A 22,315-nucleotide genomic window follows, 5' to 3' on the forward strand; every position below is an offset into this window, starting at 1 on the left:
GATTCTGTTTATATTATAATACAAAACAATTGCTCAAGCTGTCAGTTCCTCCAAAGAAATGTAGTGGGTCTCTAGATTCATTGCCACTGATACACCTACCTATTAAGTGAGATTTCCTGAACCACTAAGAGTAAACCATATAAATGGTTGTCTGTTATTGTGCGAGAATAACATCCATGAGTAACATGCCCCAAAAAATGGAGCATTTGCTTTGTTGTCATTTTCCGAGGGGGGTTTTGTCAAAAACCGTATGAATTCCCAATCTGGCCCTCATACCATCATGGCCTCCTAATCATCCCCAGTTTCAAACTGGCTAATTCATCCCACCTCCTTTCCCCTGTAGCTATACCCCAGGTCCTTGCAGTAAATGGGAAATTGTTCTTAGGCAATTTACCTGGTTAACTAAAATAAATGAAGAAACTGCTAACTCGATAGGCGATGTCATGGCGACGTTGGCTAGCTAAACTCATGCGCAGCAACACGTCATCGGGTCTAACTGTGGCCTTACTGAGCATGTACAGGCTGTCAACTTAAAAGCAGTGGACGTTGAACACATTTATAGCGGCAAAAAAATATATAACCATGGTATGTATGAAATGGATAATTATCTCGGGGCTCTATGCGTTCTCTGGGGAATAATGCAACTCCGTGGAAGGTCAGTTCCACTCTGCTAACGTCGTGGAACACATCTTCCACGTCGTTCATTATTTTCCACGGAACGCATAGCCAGCCCTTCGTTGATTATCCCTTCCATCTGTACTGTTTTGGGTGGATGACTATTTAGAGTTTAAATACATCGTTATCTTTACAATCTAACTACATAGGCCTATCTGTGTGATCCAAATTTCCATAGAGTAAGATTTTTTTGTTGACTCCATGTAATCACATTTGTTACAATTCCATGTTGCACAATCACAAATAATAATGAGGAAGGTTCATGGGCATTACGAAAACCAACACAAAAATACAAAACAAGTCTAGTGAATGTTAGAAAGAGCTTGGGCTAGTATCTAAATTCCTTATCATCAGGATGTTCATTCATTGGAACATGTTGGGGCGGCAGGTAGCCTAGTGGTTGGTCAATAACCAAAAGGTGCTCAGATCGTATCCCCGAGCTGACAAGGTAGAAATCTGTCATTCTGCCCCTGAACAAGGCAGTTAACCCACTGTTCCTAGGCTGTCATTGAAAATAATGATTTGTTCTTAACTGACTTGCCTAGTTAAATAAAGGTATAAAAATTGATCATGTTCAGCTTTGTGCAGAAGTGGAATTTCGATAGCAGCCGCTTTCTTGCCATCACTAGCCTGCTTCCCCCCAGTTACGCACCCCTGCACCTTGGAGGCTGCTGCCCTATACACATAGACTTGGAATTACTGGCCACTTTAATGTCTACATACTGCTTTACTTATCTTATATGTATATACTATATTCTAATATACTGTATTTTCGTCAATGCCTCTCCGACATTGCTCGATCTAATATTTATATATTTCTTAATTCCATTATTTTACTATTAGATTTGTATGTATTGTTGTAAATTGTTAGATACTATTGCACTGTTGGAGGTAAGAACACTAGCATTTCGCTACACTCGCAATAACATCTGCTAAATATGTGTATGTGACCAATACATATTGATCTTATCAACAGTAACAGAGGAGAATGCCATTTTCACGTTTCCTAGAAAAAGCATAAGTTGTCCGACTTGCTGTTGGTGCACGTGTACCTCCATCCACTTTACTCTCCTGACTTTCGTCTACATTCGGCTACTTTCACCTTTACCACTCAAACGCGCCATTTGACTCCTCAAACCCTGGCCTTATCTGCTAACGGAAGTGTGAAGAGTCTGTTTCCGCAAGCGTTCCCGGAAGTGATGCTGCGCCTCTGGGTTTAGAAACTCTGTGGTTTGGTAATCAAATCTATTTTGGTCACGCCCGAGCGTCATGTCATGTGTACGTGCTAGTTCACGACGTGACTGATTGAATTGAGGAACAAGTAGAGGACGACCAACTCGGTCGATGGTGGAGCAGAGCTAACGTATTAAAAAAAAATTGTGAAAGTATATATCTGTGGTAGAAAAGGACATCGTCGAAATGAAATATCTGTGGGGTTTAAGTGCCCTCCTCTTGTGCTTGTACCGAGCCGATGCCCTGACAGGTAATATTTTTAGCTTGCTTTCTAGCTAGTTAGACATCATACAGTCATTGAGTTAGACTAACTCGGTTGTGTGTGCCGTGCTAACTCACTGGCTTGATAGCAAACAAGCTAACGTTAGCGCTTTTCAATTATTGATTTGATATAGTGCTTTCGTAAACGTAGCTAAGACATTATTTTTTACAGTTGAATGTTTTCCCAGCGTTTTTAAACCAGTCTGCCATCGAGCTACTTTAGAAAATGGACCAGTGGCTAGCTGGCTAGGAAACAACCTTCTTTTGTAATGCGTTAGCTAAGTTGGCTAACGTTAGCTAGTATAATGGTCCCAGCGTTCCAAGCGTAGGAGCCATTGATCATTTCTCACTCTGCTTCTCGGTAGGGTTTTCAGCGGTTTGCCTCGTCCACGGTTGGCTCCATGTGAACTACAATTCCGACGCATTTAGAAACGTCTATCATCCCTTGCTAAAATGTTTTATAAACATATGCTGATATGCCACTCATATCAGCGAGGAAGACTTTCAAATAAAAAATAAACACTTAGCTACTGTAGCAGTTTTGCACAGATCCATATGCTGTGTGCCAGAAAACAAATCAATCAAAATTATGTATATAGCCCTAGTTACATCAGCTGATATATAAAGTGCTGTACAGAAACCCAGCCTAAATCACCAGCAAGCAATGCAGGTGTATAAGCACGGTGGCTAGGAAAAACTCCATAGAAAGGCTAAAACCTAGGAAGAAACCTAGAGAGGAACCAGGCCATTCCTCTTCTGGCTGTGCCGGGTGGAGATTATAAGATACCATACCATTATGATTGTTTACGATGAGCTACACTGGGGTAGGAATGCAATGTGGAGCCGGTGTAAGATATAGGTCGGAAAACGCACCTCTTTGCAGGGATGGGCTATGCCACTGTGACCCAAATTGTACTTTCATCCGTAACTGATACAGCAAGAATATTGAAATAATGCTTGTTTTCCTGTAAAACTGTCCTTCTCGTCCTCATACTAGCTAGCGTTTTGGATGGTGTTAGCCAATCAGCTCCTTTGTTCTACGTGAAGTGCCATTACACAATGGCTGCCGTGGCTACAGCTCGCTAGCATGAGAACAAGAAGTACACTTTACCAGAACTAAATACAGTTGAAGTCAGAAGTTTACATACACTTAGGTTGGAGTCATTAAAACTTGTTTCTCAACCACTCCACAAATGTCTTGTCAACAAACTATAGTTTTGGCAAGTCAGTTAGGACATCTACTTTGTGCATGACACAAGTCATTTTTCCAACAATTGTTTAGACCGGGAATTATAAGTGAAATAATCTATCACAATTCCAGTGGGTCAGAAGTTTACATACACCAAGTCGACAGTGCCTATAAACAGCTGGGAAAATTCCAGAAAATGATGTCATGGCTTTAGAAGCTTCTAATAGGTTGATTGACATAATTTGAGTCATTTGGAGGTGTACCTGTGGATGTATTTCAAGGGCTACCTTCAATCTCTGTGCCTCTTTGCTTGACATCATGGGGAAATCAGCCAAGACCCCCAGAAAAAAAAGATGGATATCCACAAGTTTAGTTCATCCTTGGGAGCAATTTCCAAACGCCTGAAGGTACCACATTCATCTATACAAACAATAGTACGCAAGTATAAACACTATGGGACAACGCAACCATCATACCGCTCAGGAAGGAGACGCGTTCTGCCTCCTAGAAATGAACGTACATTGGTGCGAAATGTGCAAATCAATCCCAGAACAACAGCAAAGGACCTTGTGAAGTCCTATATCGATAACCTATAACCTGAAAGGCTGCTCAGCAAAGTAGCCACTGAGCAAAAACCGCCATAAAGCCAGACCATGGTTTGCAACTGCACATGGGGACAACGATTGTACTTTTTGGAGGAATGTCCTCTGGTCTGCTGAAACAAAAATATAACTGTTTGGCCATAATGACCATTATGTTTGGAGGAAAGGGGGGGGGGGGGGGGCTTGCAAGCTGAAGAACACCATCCCAACCGTGAAGCAAGGGGGGTGGCAGCGTCATGTTTTGGGGGTGCTTTGCTGCAGGAGGGACTGGTGCACTTGACAAAATAGATGGCATCATGAGGATGGAAAATTATGTGGATATATTGATGTAACATCTCAAGACATCAGTCAGGAAGTTAAAGCTTGCTCGCAAATGGGTCTTCCAAATGGACAATGACCCCAAGCATACTTCCAAAGCTGTAGCAAAATGGCTTAAGGACAACAAAGTCAAGGTATTGGAGTAGCCATCACAAAGCCCTGACCTCAATCCTATAGAAGATTTGTGGGCAGAACTGAAAAAACGTGTGAGCAAGGAGGCCTGCAAACCTGACTCAGTTACACCAGCTCTGTCAGGAGGAATGGGCCAAAATTCACCCAATTTATTGTGGGAAGCTTGTGGAAGGCTACCTGAAATGTTTCACCCAAGTTAAACAATTTAAAGGCAATGCTACCAAATACACTCAATTAGTATGTAAACGTCTGACCCACTGGGAATGTGATGAAAGAAATAAAAGCAGAAATAAATCATTCTCTGTACTATTATTTTGACATTTCACATTATTAAAATAAAGTAGTGATCCTAACTGACTTATGACAGGGAAGTTTTACTAGGATTAAATGTCAGGAATTGTGAAACTGAGTTTAAATGTATTTGACTAAGGTGTATTGAAACTTCTGACTTCAACTGTATTTATATATTGTGGATAAAGGTACAGTAGCATATCCCATTCTTGCATTAAGGTAAGTTTTTCGCCCCCCGTGCAGCTCACTGAAGTGTAACGGTGGGGTATTTTCTAGCAACCATCCGATTAACTATACTTTCGACACTGTTCGATCACAGTAGATGACTTATTAGCATAGGTGGCCGTGTCTGTCTTCGGTAGCGCCAGCGCTGTAGAATGGGAATAGTATGGCAGTATGGGAACACTGACCCTTTAAAGGTGTGTAGTATTTGAACCTTTTTGTTTTTTTGAACATAATTTCTCTCTGAGATGAAAGATGGCTACTTTCCTTGTGTTTCCAAAATTTTACCGCAAGCGATGCATGCTAATATTAAGAACGAGCGTCTGGGCTTTTAACCAAACTACGCCGGCAAGAAGATACTATGTTTAGTAGAGGTGCTAAAGGTAGTTAGCATCTATGAATGGCTTCACCGGGTAGTTAATTTAAACACATTGCGGTGATCAAAATCACTGCCTTGTAACGGTTAACGCTAGGTAAAATAGTTGATTTTTTCAATTGGAACCAGCCATCATAAAAATCGTTTTATTAAATAACTTGTTTTAAATGGGCAAACTAGTGTCAACATTTACAGATGGTATCTACTAGGTAGCTAACTTGCTAATTTTTCATGTGATCCAAACCCACCTTTGGCCAAATATCATAGATGTTTTATTTTTCATAAACCAGCCAATGCAGTTGCTTTTGGCTGGTTTATGAAGAAATAAACCAAAAATATTTTTTTTTGTGTTGTATTTGTAAATTAGCAGACTAACCGGACACTTGTGTTTCAAGTCTCAGCTAGTTTTGTGTGAGAGCCAAAGCTTGTGCTTCTGGCTTGTTTTAGCTGCAGTCTTTAAACTGGTGTAGACCAGTTTGCCTGCCTGAATCATTGGACATTAACTAGCAGGTTAGCTGCTGTGTCCTATATAAAGACATCCCATTTTTAAAAAGTAGGCCTATATTTGACCTCAAATCAGGTGTAATCTTTTCTATGGAGATTAATGGCATGCAGTTGAGGTACAACATGCTACCACATTTAAATTCACACCATTTTAAATTGATTACAAATGTATGTGAATGTGTTACATGAAATGTGTCAAACAAGCAAGAAGCTTTATTTACACGATTGTTGTGGGGGTTTGTTTTTAGCGGAGACTGCAACACATTTAGATTACCTTAATCTCATTATAACATTCCGTCACAACCACTGCCTTGTCTATTTAAGATTGTGCTGACTTTCTAAGCCAGGAAGAGCCTCAAGCCATGGCAGTATATATACATTACGCAACCTTGAGTACTTAATAAAGCATTGCATGCAGCGCATGATGCACTCACAGTTAATTTAGCCAATTGAGAGTGAGGGTCCAACATTGTATTAACTTATGTTCAGTGTCAAAGAAACAAGGCAGTATGTGGATTCATTATGATGATTTCATGTGTTTTGAACCAATTAATGACACTAAAACATTCTAAGTAAGGAGCGATGGGGATGATGTATAATCTTATTGAGAGTAGATTGCTAGCTCACTTAATTTGGTGTGAAAAATGCTCAATTTTTAGGCCTAATGGTTTTGGTTAATCCTAAAAACCGTACCAAATGTTTGAAACTTGCCTCGTATTTTGCTTTTTTAAAAGCAGATTTTATAGAAAAGTCCTACACTATAACCTGCCCTATTTGCTCCAAACGATTTAAATTGGTAAACCTAACAACAAAAATATTGATTTTCGCCAGGACAGTCAGGGGAGACTGGACTTTGCATTGGGCCTTGCGAGGTCCTCCATTGACCTAGATATACAGAGTGGCATGAAAGCTTTAGAGGGCATGTCCCAGAGGACTGCAGATGCCTCTGAAGATACAGCACACAGGCAGTCCCCATGCTGGACGGGCAGTTTTCCGCTTTGGCAACTCCAGATCATTAATACAATTATATTTCTATTGCGCTCCAGCTTCGTCTTGAGCAAAACGTTGGTTGGAGAAGTAGGTTATAGAAAGCAGGCAGCCATTTTCCCTTCGGTTAAACGAGGTCAGGAAAAGCAGGTTTTGAAGCATTTCCTATGCAAATGAGCGGAGGAGTCATGAAGTACGATGGGCTCATAAAAGACCATTGATTTATGTAACAGAATATTAATACATATATGACTCAGATAAATCTTTATTGCTAGTAGCATTTGTTTCCCTGTCTGCCCCGAACAGTGTGTTCAGGATTCATGTTGGTTTGCTATTTTGATTGTGTGCCCATTTTCTGGGTGACCATTTTATGTCGGCATAATTGATCACTGGGTAGGCTAAATGCTGCATACAAACAACTGTAATGACTATGATCACTCTTTCTCTCACCTGTTGCAGGACATTTTTTGTGTTCATCTTTTATATTTTGCAGTCACATGCCTATCACACCTGCTTTTGAAATGTCCTATTTGTCCCCAGCTAACATTCACACAAAATATAAACCTAGTTGTTTACACTGAGTAGGTGGCCTGTGGAGCATGACCCTATGTAGTTAGTAAACTGTAGCACATTAACTTGACAACCACTCCAAGCAGTCAGGCTTCTGTCTTTTTGCTATGCTAGGCCGGTTAGGACTACATGTTGCCTACAGTACTGGTGAGTCACACTGATTCAGGTCAGGTCTCTTTCCCCCCTTTGCTGGTGTGTTAGGTTTGATACAAGCTAGAGTAACAACTAATTTTAGTTAGGCCTGAACGAAAGTCATATGTGAAGTCACTCTGCATTTACTTGGGTTTGTTTTGTACAGCATTTGCTATGAAGGTGACCTCTTTGTTATGGTTAAAATGATCCTGTCAGACTTAGCTAAAAGGTCACATGATTTTTAGAGCCAGAGGCAGCCGTGCCTCCAATCCACTTCACAAGTTTGACTTTGGACATGTTAATGGGTACATACTGTCTCTGGTCTTTAGGGAGCCAACTATTCAGAAAATGTCCACCTACCACCATGCCTTGTTGTCCTACTATGCAAAAATGCAATAGAGAAAGAGGGTGTGGCTCAGGCGTTGTCTGAACATGGTTGTCTTTGTTCAAGCGGCGTTACATAGGGATCCCTGAGTTTGTTCTGAAGCATTTCTCATCATTGATCTCCTGGGTTGTTTATTCAAGTGGGCCTGGATGTTGAAGGTATGCCAAGGTTTTGTTCTCCTGTGTTGATTTAAGATTGTTCCGTGGGCTTCGATAGAAATAACCCTACAGGGGGCTAACTCTACAGAGTGCGCCTCGAGCCTTGCAAATGTTATTCTTCTGTTGCTCCTCCTGGGTATTAAATCCTGTACAGAATGTCCTCAACGTCAGATCAGGTGTTTCGTTTAATAACTAAGCCCTGCACTTCTCAACACAATGACAAACGGACAGAGAATGTAATAGATTTACAGACACAATTTTGAATCATATCTGACATTTTAAATTTCATCCATCTGCTTAGTCCACTCGTGCGATGAATAACAAACATATTTTCACTTGCCCTTCATGAAATGTATCTGTTTTTATTAGTTGCTTTTGATTTTAATGCATGTCATTCAACTTGTCTATATCTGCAATGGGTCTGAGTATCAAGTACTCTAAAAAGCCATTTGGCATGAACTATTTTGGTTAATAATGATACTCAAACCCCTACTCTTCATGTGCCTTCTCTCATTCTTGTGTTTTATTAATCTTTTGTTTCTTTCTTTTTTGCCTGCTTGCCTTTTCCATCGCATTTTACTTTCACCTCCATAAAATTGTCGGATTTGCTAAAAAACCAATCTGAAACCAAATCAATGTAAACCACCCCTCCCCCACAATGGCCTGATCAGCTGGTTTTGTCAAGTCGCCCCTGTCCCAGATGAAACTGATAGAGGACATTGCAGAGCTGCACTGTGAGGTGACGGGGAACCCCATCCCAGAGGTGCAGTGGTGGTTCATAGAGGGCGAGGAGCCCGACGAGACCATGACCCAGCTGTTCGATGGGGCTCGGCGAGACCGTGTCGAGATCAACGCCACCTACATCCTGCACGCCACCAGCTCCATTCACCTCTTAAACCTCACGCTCGATGACTCCGGCACGTACGAGTGCCGCGCTTCCAACGACCCCGACCGCAACGAGCTGAAGAAGGCACCCAAAATCAAGTGGATCCGCTCACAGGCTAACGTTATAGTGTTTGAATGTGAGTGTTGGGAGGCCCTACGTACAGCCAGGCAGCGGCTCCCTGTAGAGGACAGCGAGTGGTCCAGCTCCTGTCCCACACCTTCTCCTGCCCTCTCCCCTGTTTCACCCAGACTCCCCTACTCTCCCCTCACTGAGCTCCCATGATGTCCAGTAGTGGAGAGCCAACCTGACCACAAGGCGTGGCCGGGCCTCTCCTTAGACGTGTCCTACCTGCTGTAGCACTACCCTCAATCTGATGCCTTTTTGTTTTGCTGGGCCTATGTCAAATCCTTATTTTAAATGAATTAGGAAAATATTTCACATAATACTGGTCATAAGGTCTGAAACCTGCAAATGGCTACATCTAATTTTTGAATCATAAAATGTTAATTTTGTTTTTAAAAGGGTCAGATTATGGGTTGGTCAGCTTCTTGTTGGCTTCCATTTGGTCTATTTTGCTGTCTTGTCCAAGGTATAGAATGTGTAATTGATACTAACATATTGACACTGTCCTGTGGTGTTTACACTCTTTAGACCTGTTAGGCCTGACTAGGCTCTTTAGGAGTACTAAATCTATCTATAGGAGACAGCAACCCAGCTTTCTGATTCTTAGCCATAGGGCATCTTTCCAGTATTTGTTTTCTCTACCTGAATCAAACCAAAATATCCTCTTATTTGTTCCTCTTCTCTGTTAGTGGAACACCAACCTACCATACCTTGCCGGTTGCTTCTTCTGCATGTGTTGATTACAAGCTCCTCTCCTCATGGTCTCCTAGATTAATTTCCCTGTGTAACCCCTCTTGTATTTAACTCTTGGTTCAGCCCGAGCTCTCCATTTTTAGGTGCCTGCCCATGTGATCTGCCTCTTCTTGGAAGAGGCGCTGCCTTTTTTATATTGAGCTGTTCTTGGCCAGTTCTTGGCTTGATTTTGAAAGTAATAACATTTGACAAGCTAAGCTAGACCTTATCAGTTGTCACTATGAAGTTTAGGCTAAAGGATAGTAAAGCAATGTCAAGCCCTGAACAGTCAAGGTTTGTGCTGCAACATGTTGGTATCAAGAGAGCCATTTATCCTGTAAACCCAATACATGCGTACCTTTTAAGTTTGGATTAAATCCACTACTTGGATATAAAATATTTTTTTGTCTTTAGTTACCCTAAAGTATTTTAGCAATATCCTGTACGTGATAAGACATGCAATAATTAGTTACACTTGGCTTGTCGTCGTGGTAACGTTACTACGGTAATGATCCTACTAGAAGTGGTCATGTCAAAGGACGGCTTATTAATATGTTGACTTTGTCTACAGATCCCTTAATTGTGTCTTCACCTATGGAGGTGAACAACCAGACCTCTGCCATTCTCTCGTGCAACCTGACCAACCCCCCGTCCACAGTCAAAGGTCATTACTGGATGAGGAATGGCAATGTGATCGAGTCATCCAAGCAGGACTCTGCTGCTCTCTACACCGAGTACATGTAAGTGCCTGCCAGGCAGGCAGCGTGTGTTTGCATGTTTGAGCCACCAGATGGACAGGAATCCCTCTGAGCTATAGAACGATTTCCCGGAGCTGGGCTCGCTGATTTGAGATTCAGCTGTTGTCCTGAATCTAGCAGTCATTGCTTGTCATTATTAGTGACCATGCCTTTATAATGTTTGGTCAGCAGGGCGGTAGGTCATAGATTTGACCGCACAGCAACACTGAATGAAAAACCACGCCAACCTTTCCTCCATGTATTTTCTACATGTTAGCTCTCCCTCATTCTATTGCTCACACACACATACACATACCATCCATTAATGGTAACACTCCAGGCCCTGCTCAGGCATTCCCTGCCATTAATTAGTAGCGAGATGGACTGCAGCTTTGGTTGTAGCCTTGGCAGCAGCATGGATAAGCGCCCCCTAGCACTCCCATTCTTTCACTCTCATAATAACCATAATTCCCCATCAGACGTAAAGAGCAGGGAGGGTTCCAGTGCCGACACAAGTCCGATTGTTGTTACCAGGGGGAAGTAGAAGCGTCTGTAACAAGGAGAGAGGCAGTTTATTTTCATCTGGTTGCTTCTCATTCTCAACAGCAACAGGGAGCCATTTGAAGTTCAGCCTGTTGGTGCAGCATCTTTTGTAGTGTGTTTTTACAGGCAAAGTGACTTCATGACTGAGATGTGTTTGAAGCCATTGAGTGAAGTCTGTAGGCCTGCGTTTCTCATCCTCAGGGCTTACGTTGTTGTTTTTTTCCCCCCATTAGCTTGGCTAAAATTGATTTCCATTCTGGTGGAGTATATGACTGCGTCTTCCTGTCTGATCCTGTGGTGAAGAAATCCATTGCAGTCAAAAGTAAGTAATGCGTTTGAACTTTTAAAGTGAAGTCTCTACTGTCATTAGCTATGCCGATGAATGTTACTACCTTAGTGCACTTTGAGTATCTGAAAGCTGTAATGGGCTTCTATAGACAGTTTTAGACAACTGCAGGTGTTGGATGGATCGCGGCTATCCGATAAATACCTGCATCCGTGTGTTTGTCACTAGCTGCTATCCATGTCTCGGCCTACAAACGCTCTGAGCATGGAAACGAGCAGGACAAGGGTGTGCTGGTGTGTGTCAGTCATGGATATCCACTGCCTACTGACTGGAAGTGGTACAAACTGGAAGGAGAAGAAATGCTGAAGAAGGTATGCGTTTACCATCATTGATGCACCATTAGGCTTAACCACGATGAGTTTCACAGAGCCAGAATAACCCCTGATGCTGAACTGAGTGAATGAAGTCACATGCTGCAGTTATTTTCCAATGTTAGGAATCGTTGACTAAATCAATATCTTGATTGAAGTCACAGTAATGCCACATGCACTAGTACTATCCAAAGAGGTCTCTGCCCTAGATAAGAGTTGAGTATTCAATTACTTTTTGCTCCCTATTTGTCATTCTCAGGCCATCACCAACGGTACTGACAGGTATGAGATCAAGAGCACCCCCAACAGGACCACCCTGACCATCAATGACCTGGACATCGCCATGGACATGGGCGACTACATGTGCTACGGTGCCAGAGAAGTGGACTCGGCCTTCGACAAGATCCACCTGCGTGTCCGCAGCCGCCTGGCCGCCCTCTGGCCCTTCCTGGGCATCGTGGCAGAGGTCATCATCTTGGTCAGCATCATCTTCATCTACGAGAAGAGGAGAAAGCCTGATGAGATCAACGACGGTACGTAGGAACACCCACAGAGAAATGCAGAAACGAAGTACTCTTGTTTTGCCATTCATGATTTCTGAAGTAGCATACCTCGCTAAGTCCATATGATTTAGCTGTGAGTGTCTGCTGCCCTCCAGTGGCAGAACAGTCTTAGTTTCAGATGTACTGTCATTCTCCAAAGATTGCTGTGCATTAGCTGCCATTTTAATGATATCTCAACACGTTGTCTTTTCTTAATGGTTTGGATATAGCAGGTTTACTGTTATTTACTTGGTCTTCTTGATTTGCAATTTAAATGTTTTTCACTTATGATTTTAGTCATTTCATTTGATCAAAAGCAATTGGTTTTCTATTAGAACACTTTTTTTTCTTCTCCGTTTTGTATTTCTCTGTTCGCTGCTGCGTTTGCGTTTTGGTAAGTGATCAAAACTGCATGTCAGACGGAAGTGGTTGACCTGAGATGACCGTAACTGAGAAGCTATAGGAATGCACTGCGTTCACTTGTTAAGAATGTATCTAATAAGGAACTCTTCCACTGGCCTTGCATTCATATATTGGACCTATTTGGGCCAAATTTGAAATACATTTTCAGACTGCTAAAACTTAGCCACATTTTTATGCCCACCAATCAATGTGTTTTTGTCATGCCAGTAAAAGGGTAAAATAGCCCAAGTCATGTGATTTGTGGAGATGGAAATTAGGCCTAATGTCATGGTTTGTAGTGTTGGAAACACCTAAGGGTTTAGGGTTTTTAAAGGTACACACAGCAGTATGACATCACGGGGCAACTTCCTGCTTGCATACAGTTGTTGACGTCTGTAAGCAGGAAGTTGCTCTGGTTATGTCATATTTCTGTGTGTACCTTTTATAATATCTTGTCTTGCATGCCATCTGCATCTTGATCTCATGCATGACAAGTCATTTTCTTTTTTTTATAATAGGGATATCATTTCATTGATCTCATTCATTGCCTGAGGGCACCTATTCTTTGATTTTAACCGGTGACTGAACGGTCATGTCCAGACCTTTTTAATCTGCAGTATACCTGTACGCTTTGTTTAGAGCTGTTTTCGGTGTTGCATTGTCCCTTCAATTTTTCACTTGGTTATCCTGTTTGCGTTATTTTGAGATGTTCAGAACAGATTGATACCATATCTTCTAATCAGGAACATAGAGTTGGGATACAGTGTAGGTAGATTTGTCATAACTGCAGTTTTCTTTTTAAATGAAATGATTAAGTTCAAGCGATGTAACTGTATTTGCTTATTGCAGATAGAATTATGGCAGTGTATGCTTGTTTTGCAGAATTGACTGCAATCATTTGACAATGGCCTACTTAAAGAAATACTTGGAACTTTGTCACCATTTCCTTCATTGTCTGTGGAAAGAATTTTCTCCATGCCTTGCTCTCATTAGAATGTCTCCCTACCAGACAGTCTCTGACCAATTCAGCTGTTGACACATCTTTTCTCTTGTCCCTGTGCTGCTTTATAGATGAGGACTCAGGTTCTGCTCCCCTGTAAGTACACATTTTACACTGACATGTAAAAATGCAATACATTTAATTTCTCATGAAGAAAATATATAAATGGGCCTCCCGAGAGGTGCAAGGGTCTAAGGCACAGCATCGCAGTGCTAGAGGCGTCACTACAGACCTGGGTTCGATCCCATGCTGTCGCACGCAGGTGGCTGTGACCGGTAGACCCATGAGGCGGCGCACAATTGGCCTAGCGTCGTCCGGGTTAGGGGAGGGTTTGGCCGGCCTGGATGTCGTTGTCCCAGCGTGCTCTAGCAACTCCTGTGGCGGGCCGGGCGCACACAGGCGACTTCGGTCGCTAGTTGTACGGTGTTTCCTCCGACACATTGGTGCGGCTGGCTTCGGGGTTAAGCGGGCGGTCTGTCAAGAAGCAGTGTGGCTTGGCAGGGCTGTGTTTCGGAGGACACATGGCTCTCGACCTTCGCCTTGCCCGAGTCAGTTCAGGAGTTGCAGCGATGGGACAAGGCTGTAATTACCAATTTGGATATCACGAAAAAGGGGTAAAAACTTTTTTTTTTTAAAGATATACATTGCTGTGTTTGTAAAGTTCTGGATGGAAAATGTCTTTCAGGAAAAGCAATGCTGCCACAAACCACAAGGATGTCAGGCAAAGGAACTCCAACTGAGAGAAGATGAGAGGTGTGTGTGCTTTTGAATCAACCCACTCGACTGGATGAGCCTATTTCAAATTAATTTATTCTGATTGCAAAATCAAAGCAGTAAACCTCCCGTAGAGGTTGAGCTCTCAATCTAATTGTCAGTCCCCTTTCTTTCCTGACAGATATCCTGATGACTATCTTCCAGGATGAAGAGCATTTGCTGAGCGTCACATAATCTAGTGCACCCTGCAAATTTTAAACAACTTTAAATTTAAATTCTTGAACGTTAATGTCTTGAGAAATGGACTGAATTGTACTTCTATATTTCTCTCCATATTGTGCTTTCGGCTTAAGGCCATTGGCAAAAAAAAAACATGTTTTTGCATGAGTTTTATTGCCGTTCTAGAAGTGTTTGTTCGTAGTGAAGTCCATTGTAAAGGTTTACGTGGGAATGATCTATTGGTGGTTTTTCTATTTGTGCTTATAGCTTCCTCCACTGTCCTTCACGTCTAAATATCTGCTCTTATATTTGCAAGCATGAACAGCCTGTTAAGCAACATGGATCTTACTACGATTGTGAAACGTTTGGACACTGACATGCTTTTTCCCCAGGCCCTATTACCACACCTGACTCCAATAATCAACTAATCATTGTCTTTAGAATGCAATTAGTTTAATCAGGTGTGTTTAGATATAGGGCTGGGGACAAATGACATGAATCAGGCCCCTGAACTGGAGAGGCCCATCCATGCATCCCTCACATAGTTGGCTGAGTTATAGGATACACCTTAACACAGTCCATTTGACTTCCTCCACTGTATTTGATTTTCTGCAGAGGAAGTTATAATACTGTAGGTAGTTCCTAAATTAAACGCAGCAGGTAGGATTATAATGCAATTTCGTCTGAGTTCCTGCTGTATTTAATACATGCGCTGTTGAGATTTTAAAAGGCTAATCATTGCAAAATAAAACCCAAGCTTTTTGGAGTTTTACTACTATGTTAAGTTGTAGTTTTGAATTTTCTATGCTTTTGTTGCCATAGTCACATCCATAGTAATACTTCCTGAAAATGGACCAAGTGTAAGAGATTGGTTTTCTGCTTCTGAACAACGACTAATACTAATGTATTAATCAGAATGGAAGGTGATTTTTAAATGGCTTGTTTTCTTGAAGGGTACATGGAACCTAAACAGGATTGACACTATTGAAGCATTGTCCTTTTTCTAACCTCCATTTTGTAGACAACTCAGATGCCACATGTTGCACTAACTTGATTTAGTATTGTGACTGGATGTGCACCGGTAGTTTAAGACGTACACGTGAAAATGACTGTCATTTATTTTGCTTAAAAGTAACTAATTAGATTCAACACAACTGTACCAATTTGCACAATCTCAATAAAGTGATCTGATTTAAGAGATGTGGTCTGTCGTTACTGCTTGAATAAGATGGACATTTTGGTTCATTTCCTCTGGGCAATAAAATGCTATAGGTCATCCCACACAAAGCTTTGAAGTTACTGTTAAGTGCCCTGGCTAGTCGTTGGCGATGGGTTTGTAGAGCAAAGGTGTTGGTCCTCTGGTAAATGGCATGACTTGAAGCTGGCATACATACAGGAGGAGTTACCCAATGGTAACGGAGTAGTCTTGGAAATTCCAGACCTATGACAACAACATTACATACAGTTGTGGCCAAAAGTTTTGAGAATGACACATATAAATTTTCAGTCTGCTGCCTCAGTTTGTATGATGGAAATGTGCATATACTCCAGAATGTTCTGAGTGATCAGATGAATTACAATTAATTGCAAAGTCCCTCTTTGCCATGCAAATGAACTGAATCCCCAAAACATTTCCACTGCATTTCAGCCCTGCCACAAAAGGACCAGCTGACATGTCAGTGATTCTCTCATTAACACAGGTGTGAGTGTTGACGAGGACAAGGGTGGAGATCACTCTGTCATGCTGATTGAGTTTGAATAACAGACTGAAAGCTTCAAAAGGAGGGTGGTGCTTGGAGTCATTGTTCTTCCTCTGTCAACCATGGTTGCCTGCAAGCAAACACGTGCTGTCAATGCTTTGCACAAAAACGGCTTCACAGGCAAGGATATTGCTGCCAGTAAGATTGCACCTAAATCAACCATTTATCGGATCAAGAACTTCAAGGAGAGCGGTTCAATTGTGAAGGCTTCAGGGGGCCCAAGAAAGTCCAGCAAGCGCCAGGACCGACTCCTGAAGTTGATTCAGCTGCGGGATCGGGGCACCACCAGTACAGAGCTTGCTCAGGAATGGCAGCAGGCAGGTGTGAGTGCATCTGCATGCACAGTGGGGTGAAGACTTTGAGGATGGCCTGGTGTCAAGAAGGGCAGCAAAGAAGCCACTACTCTCCAGGAAAAAATCAGGGACAGATTGATATTCTGCAAAAAAGTACATGGATTGGACTACTGAGGTAAAGTCAATTTCTCTGATAAATCCCCTTCCCGATTGTTTGGGGCATCTGGAAAAAAGTTTGTCCGGAGAAGACATGGTGAGCGCTACCAACAGTCCAACAGTCCTGTGTCATGCCAACAGTAAAGCATCTTTCATGTGTGGGGTTGCTTCTCAGCCAAGGGAGTGGGCTCACTCAATCAATTTGCCTAAGAACACAGCCATGAATAAAGAATGGTACCAACACATCCTCCGAGAGCAACTTCTCCCAACCATCCAGGAACAGTTTGGTGACGAACAATGCCTTTTCCGGCATGATGGAGCACCTTGGCAAAAGTGATAACTAAGTGGCTCGGGGAACAAAACATCGATATTTTGGGTCCATGGCCAGGAAACTCCCCAGACCATAATCCCATTGAGAATTTATGCTCAATCCTCAAGAGGCGGGTGGACAAACAAAAACCCACGAATTCTGACAATCTCCAAGCATTGATTATGCAAGAATGGGCTGCCGTCAGTCTGGATGTGGCCCAGAAGTTAATTGACAGCATGCCAGGGCGGATTGCAGAGGTCTTGAAAAAGAAGGGTCAACACTGCAAATATTGACTCTTTGCATCAACTTCAACTTCATTGTCAATAAAAGCCTTTGACATTTATGAAATGCTTGTAATTATACTTCAGTATTCCATAGTAACATCTGACAAAACTATCTAAAACACTGAGGCAGCTAACTTTGTGAAAATTAATATTTGTCATTCTCAACTATTGGCCACGACTGTATACTGGAACATTGCTAACGTTGTGGGAGGCAATTTATCTACTTAGGTCCTAGGGAGACTAGTAAATGAGTGGACTAAAAGTCTGATTTCATAGTCCAAACCGATATAGACTCACTGTACAATATTACATCAGTCGGCCTACACATCCAAATCATTGAGAAGATTCGACACCAGAGGGTGCCATTTAATCATCAGTGGAGGAACCATTGTGATTCCATGTGGCATGGTTGACGTAGCCTATCAAGGTGTCTTGAATAAATCGACATCTGGACTGGTGAATATTGTAGCCTATATTGGCACATATTCCATTTCTCAGGTGAAGTAATCCACCAGTATTATTTGGGGATTACACATGCGTGCTATGCATAAAATTGAGTAAATTTGCCAATGTGCTTATCGATTGACCTTTCAAGGCTACTATTGCATTTGAATGTTTCACAAACTATTTGTATTGAAAATACAATATTCAAAACAGATATATAAAATATTTCACGATTGTATTACTTTTTTTCCATCTTTCTTTGGTCCACCATGCTGTCATCTCACATTGGAAACTTCCCTTGGATGTCATTCGTGAGGAGGAGAGGAGGGCTCTGAGGTTATAGGTAATAGGACGGGCTCTCCGTTTCACTGTGACATGAAACGAATAGCCTGATTGCAGCCATAGCAACGCCACTGGTGCTGTATCCTAAAGTGGTTTCCACTGGATACAATAGGCTGGGGCTGCTTTGAACTCGTCGCCGCCCAGCCACGCAAAGGTTCCGAAGGCGCGCACTCTATTCCCAGGCGCTGTCATGGACGAGGCTGAGGATGGAGAAGATGAGTCCAAATTCCAGCAGCCTTTATTGTGCGGAACCGGCTCCGTTGGTGGCGGAGGCGATAGGAACGGTCTAAGTTTGAAGATGAAGCAATTTACGCCAGGAGGGGGAGCATCATCAACAGCGCGCAAGAACTCCAACAATGAGCTGTGGTTCATGCAAGGCGAAGAGTCCGCACCTTGTGCTCCTACAGGCGCCACAAGCTGTGCTCTGTTATGCCAGGGAGATGCTACTGCCCGTGGCGGCTCATACTATAGGGCTGGAGGGGACTTAGCCCCAGGGTCAGCGGTAACCGGGTTGGCTACTTGTTGGACAGGTGAAGGCACTACCGGTGTGATATGCAACAACAACGGAGATTGCAGAAGGGACCCCAACATTTCAGGGAGCCTGTCCTCCATCGTCTCTAGGCAGGAGAAACAGACCGGTGGAATAGTTGCAGCGGACAACGGGAAAAGGCCAACTAGATGTAATTCCAGAGTCGCCAGCATGGACGGTTCGATCACCTCAGTACAGGGGCAAGGGCCCGAGGTGGCCGGGGCCACAACTACTGGCAATGAGAAAAAGGACTCCAGAGTTTCCTTCTCAAGTGCCCCTAATAGAAAAGCATCGTCCTCTGTGCAGAACCAACAGAACAGGAATTCTCTCGCATTTTTTAAATCTGAGGATGGACCCCAGATTGTGCCAGATGATGGGGAACCGCAGGACAATCGGACTTATATGCAGCGCCAATTTAGTTCCATGCTTCAGCCTGGAGTTAATAAATTTTCCCTGCGTATGTTTGGGAGCCAAAAAGCGGTGGAAAAGGAACAAGAGCGCGTCCAATCGGCCGGTAATTGGATTATTCATCCATACAGCGATTTCAGGTATGGGTTGAGTGAAGTGCCACTCTGAGGTGGGCGCAAATTGTTAATGTGATCTATGGGCTAAACAATTTACCCAATAAGTAACTTGAATATAAATTAACATAACCAATTTGATATTAAGCATTGGAAGTAGTTTATGAGTTGTTGTTAAATTATAAGATTTGTTGACATCCATTTTGATGTTTGCTGTCAGTGCGGTCTGCTGCTTTTCATGAGTAATGCATTGCCACTAAATGTCAAATTAGGCAACATATATTGGGAGAACAACACCGAATCTAAAAGCTGAAAAGGTATGTTGCACATTCTCATCATTGCGCAGTTTTGATTCATTGGGGTCGAAAGACCTATTCCATGGAAAATACTTGATTTAGGGATGAGAGTTGCGTTGCTGAAACCTCTGTAGTTTACAGGAAATGCCTATTTATGTCTCGCGATTTACAGTGAAGACGCGTGTGTAAAACAGCTGACCACAAAGGCCTTGTTGTTGGTGAAGTTACTTGGCAAACATATACCGCATGAAATCAATCTAAAACACCCACGCAGTTGATAAAATGTGTCCCAGGTTATCACCTTCATGAAATGCTACATGCGCTTTTTATTAAGCTCTTAATGGTAGCCTACTATAAAGCGTTTTTCTCAGATTCCCTAATAGTATAGCCATATTTCAAGCAGGGATGGGCAACTTTGATGGGGGTGGGGACCACAAAAAAAATCTGAGCTCATCATGAGAAATGGTTGCTGTTTTTAAAATGATATCTGAGTGAGACTAACAAAATCAATGGTGGGGGCCGCCATTAATTCGACGATGATAACAAGCTTAGATAGCTGGCTTCTAAATTAATTTGGCAATCTTTTTTATTTTTTTTATTTTTTAGCTGACATGGGCTAATTGACTGACTGTAAAAACTGCTGCTGCACAGCAAATTGTACCTTGTGTAGTTTACTACTCGAAATCGCAACAGTAAATTGAGACACTGACCGAGTTCTTAACTATATATATATATATATATATATTTTTTTTTCAAGGGTTTTTCTTTTTTGACTATTTTCTACATTGTATAATAATAGTGAAGACATCAAAACTATGAAATAACACATGGAATCATGTAGCATCCAAAAAAAGCTTTAAACAAATCAAAATATATTTGAGATTCTTCAAAGAAGCCTCCCATTGCCTTGATGACAGCTTTGCACACGCTTGGCATTCTCTCAACCAGCTTCACCTGGAATGCTTTTTTCAACAGACTTGAAGGAGTTCCCACATATTAACAGCACTTGTTGGCTGTTACTTGGTGTCCTTTAGTAGTGGTTTCTTTGCAGCAATTTGACCATGAAGGCCTGATTCACTCAGTCTCCTCTGAACATTTCATGTTGAGATGTCTGTTACTTGAACTCTGTGAAGCATTGATTTGGTCTGTAATTTCTGAGGCTGGTAACTCGAATGAACTTATCCTCTGCAGCAAAGCTAACTCTGGGTCTTCCTTTCCTGTGGTGGTCCTCGTGAGAGACAGTTTCATCATAGCGCTTGATGGTTTTTGCGACTACTCTTGTGGCCTGATTGACTGACCTTCATGTCTTAAAGCAGGGGTGGGCAACTCCAGTCCTCGAGGGCCTGATTGGTGTCACACTTTTCTCCATCCCTAGCAAACACAGCTGATTAATCAAATTGCATTCTAAACTGAAGATCATGATTAGGTGATTATTGGAGTCATGTGTGTTAGATGTGGCTGGGGCAAAACATTGACACCAATCAGGCGCTCGAGGACTGGAATTGCCCAGACCTGTCTTAAAGTAATGAGGGTGTTGCTTATTTGAGCTGTTCTTGACCTAATATGGACTTGGTCTTTTACCAAATCTTCTATATACCACCCAGAAGATCTATACCACATCTTCTGTATACCACCCAGAAGATCTATACCACATCTTCTGTATACCACCTACCTTGTCACAACACAACTGATTTACTAAAACGCAATAAGAAGGAAAGAAATTCCACAAATTAACTTTTAACAAGGCACACTTGAAATGCATTCCAGGTGACTACCTCAAGAAGCTGGTTGAGAGAATGCCAAGAGTGTGCAAAGCTGTCATCAAGGCAAATGGTGGCTACTTGGAAGAATCTCAAATGTAAAATATATCTTGATTTGTTTAACACTTTTTTTGGTTACTACATGATTCTGTATGTGCTATTTCATGTCTTCCCTATTATTCTACAATAATAGTAAAAATAAAGAAAAACCCTTGAATGAGTAGGTATGTCCAAACTTTTGACTGGTACTGTATATATTTTTTGGGGGGTGGGGGTATTGATCCGAGGGCCTTCAAAAGGGGGTGTGTGGGCCGCCAGTTGCCCATCCCTGGATTACATTATCATACACAGACATCTGATATTGTTTTGTCACATAACTTGGTCAAACATGTTTCATATTTATTTTGTCAATGCTTATTCATAAAATATGAACGTTACATGAATGGAACCATGCATGCATTGACAGGATATTATTCCATGCAAATATATTCATATTAGATTTCATATTGAAAATACTAAATGTACCAATCTAGTTTGATCTTTTGGATTTCGTTATGGGTAGGTGTCGGTGTTAATTTAATACTCTGTAATTAAAATCGGGAACAATTTCTTTCATGAATGCAAAAACAGCTTGAGCTATCTCACTGTAGCTGCTTCGTCCCTATCCCTCTCTATTCTCCTCCCATTTCCTCACATCGCTCTACAATAGATTCCCATAAACATTTAGGCTTTCCCCCGAAATCAGACGCTTCGGTCTAAGACAGACTCTCCCTCGTATGGTGACAGCTATTTTAAGCCGACTGATAATCAATTTCATTACGTGCACGTGTAATTATAAGAGGCACCATGATTTTTTATTAAGTCAATTCCAGGTCTTGATGTCAAGAAAGAGTTAAGGTATCATCTCTCTTCTAGGGTTCAGGTTGGAGTGGTTTTTAAAGTGAATGATGAATTGTGTTATAAAGCAGCACCCTGTCCCATTGCTCCCTCTTTCCGAAACATGACCTTTTAGAGAAACAAACAGGCACGT

The 22,315-nt window shown here is 42.0% G+C and overlaps 3 protein-coding genes across 5 annotated transcripts in view; all 3 read left to right on the forward strand.

The window, feature by feature from the left end:
• The first annotated feature begins 1,867 nt into the window (after positions 1-1,867).
• Positions 1,868-15,786, forward strand: bsg (basigin). Of its 2 annotated transcripts, none has more exons than XM_021603758.2 (8): positions 1,868-2,158; positions 10,348-10,516; positions 11,290-11,378; positions 11,571-11,713; positions 11,973-12,246; positions 13,729-13,753; positions 14,343-14,410; positions 14,553-15,786. In XM_021603758.2, the coding sequence occupies exons 1-7, from the start codon at positions 2,095-2,097 to the stop codon at positions 14,395-14,397; spliced, it is 819 nt and encodes a 272-aa protein (XP_021459433.2). In that variant the 5' UTR covers positions 1,868-2,094; the 3' UTR covers positions 14,398-14,410; positions 14,553-15,786. The 2 variants fall into 2 exon arrangements, with proteins under 2 accessions (XP_021459433.2, XP_036833916.1); XM_036978021.1 differs by having other exon boundaries at positions 13,741-13,753.
• LOC110524269 (basigin) lies at positions 4,779-10,341 on the forward strand. Its single transcript, XM_021603759.2, has 2 exons — positions 4,779-8,035; positions 8,707-10,341. The coding sequence occupies exon 2, from the start codon at positions 8,736-8,738 to the stop codon at positions 9,201-9,203; it is 468 nt and encodes a 155-aa protein (XP_021459434.2). The 5' UTR covers positions 4,779-8,035; positions 8,707-8,735; the 3' UTR covers positions 9,204-10,341.
• Positions 15,787-18,149: 2,363 nt separating the features above from the next.
• The window catches only part of hcn2 (hyperpolarization activated cyclic nucleotide-gated potassium channel 2), a 67,396-nt gene continuing 63,230 nt past the window's right edge, over positions 18,150-22,315 (forward strand). The window contains exon 1 of one of the 2 annotated variants that reach the window (XM_021601253.2): positions 18,150-19,256. In XM_021601253.2, coding sequence (XP_021456928.2) covers positions 18,370-19,256 — 887 coding nt within the window. In that variant the 5' untranslated portion in view covers positions 18,150-18,369. 2 annotated transcript variants of the gene reach the window in all.

Source organism: Oncorhynchus mykiss, chromosome 5 (genome assembly GCF_013265735.2).
Source record: "Oncorhynchus mykiss isolate Arlee chromosome 5, USDA_OmykA_1.1, whole genome shotgun sequence".
In the NCBI taxonomy this organism is placed as follows: domain Eukaryota; kingdom Metazoa; phylum Chordata; class Actinopteri; order Salmoniformes; family Salmonidae; genus Oncorhynchus; species Oncorhynchus mykiss.

Excerpts from the sequence above, each read along its gene's own strand:
- LOC110524269 (XM_021603759.2), top strand. The coding sequence starts at position 8,736 with ATGAAACTGATAGAGGACATTGCAGAGCTGCACTGTGAGGTGACGGGG.
- bsg (XM_021603758.2), top strand. The coding sequence starts at position 2,095 with ATGAAATATCTGTGGGGTTTAAGTGCCCTCCTCTTGTGCTTGTACCGA. Across the intron at positions 10,517-11,289 it reads GCTCTCTACACCGAGTACAT|CTTGGCTAAAATTGATTTCC; the intron begins GTAAGTGCCTGC and ends TCCCCCCATTAG. Across the intron at positions 12,247-13,728 it reads GCCTGATGAGATCAACGACG|ATGAGGACTCAGGTTCTGCT; the intron begins GTACGTAGGAAC and ends GCTGCTTTATAG.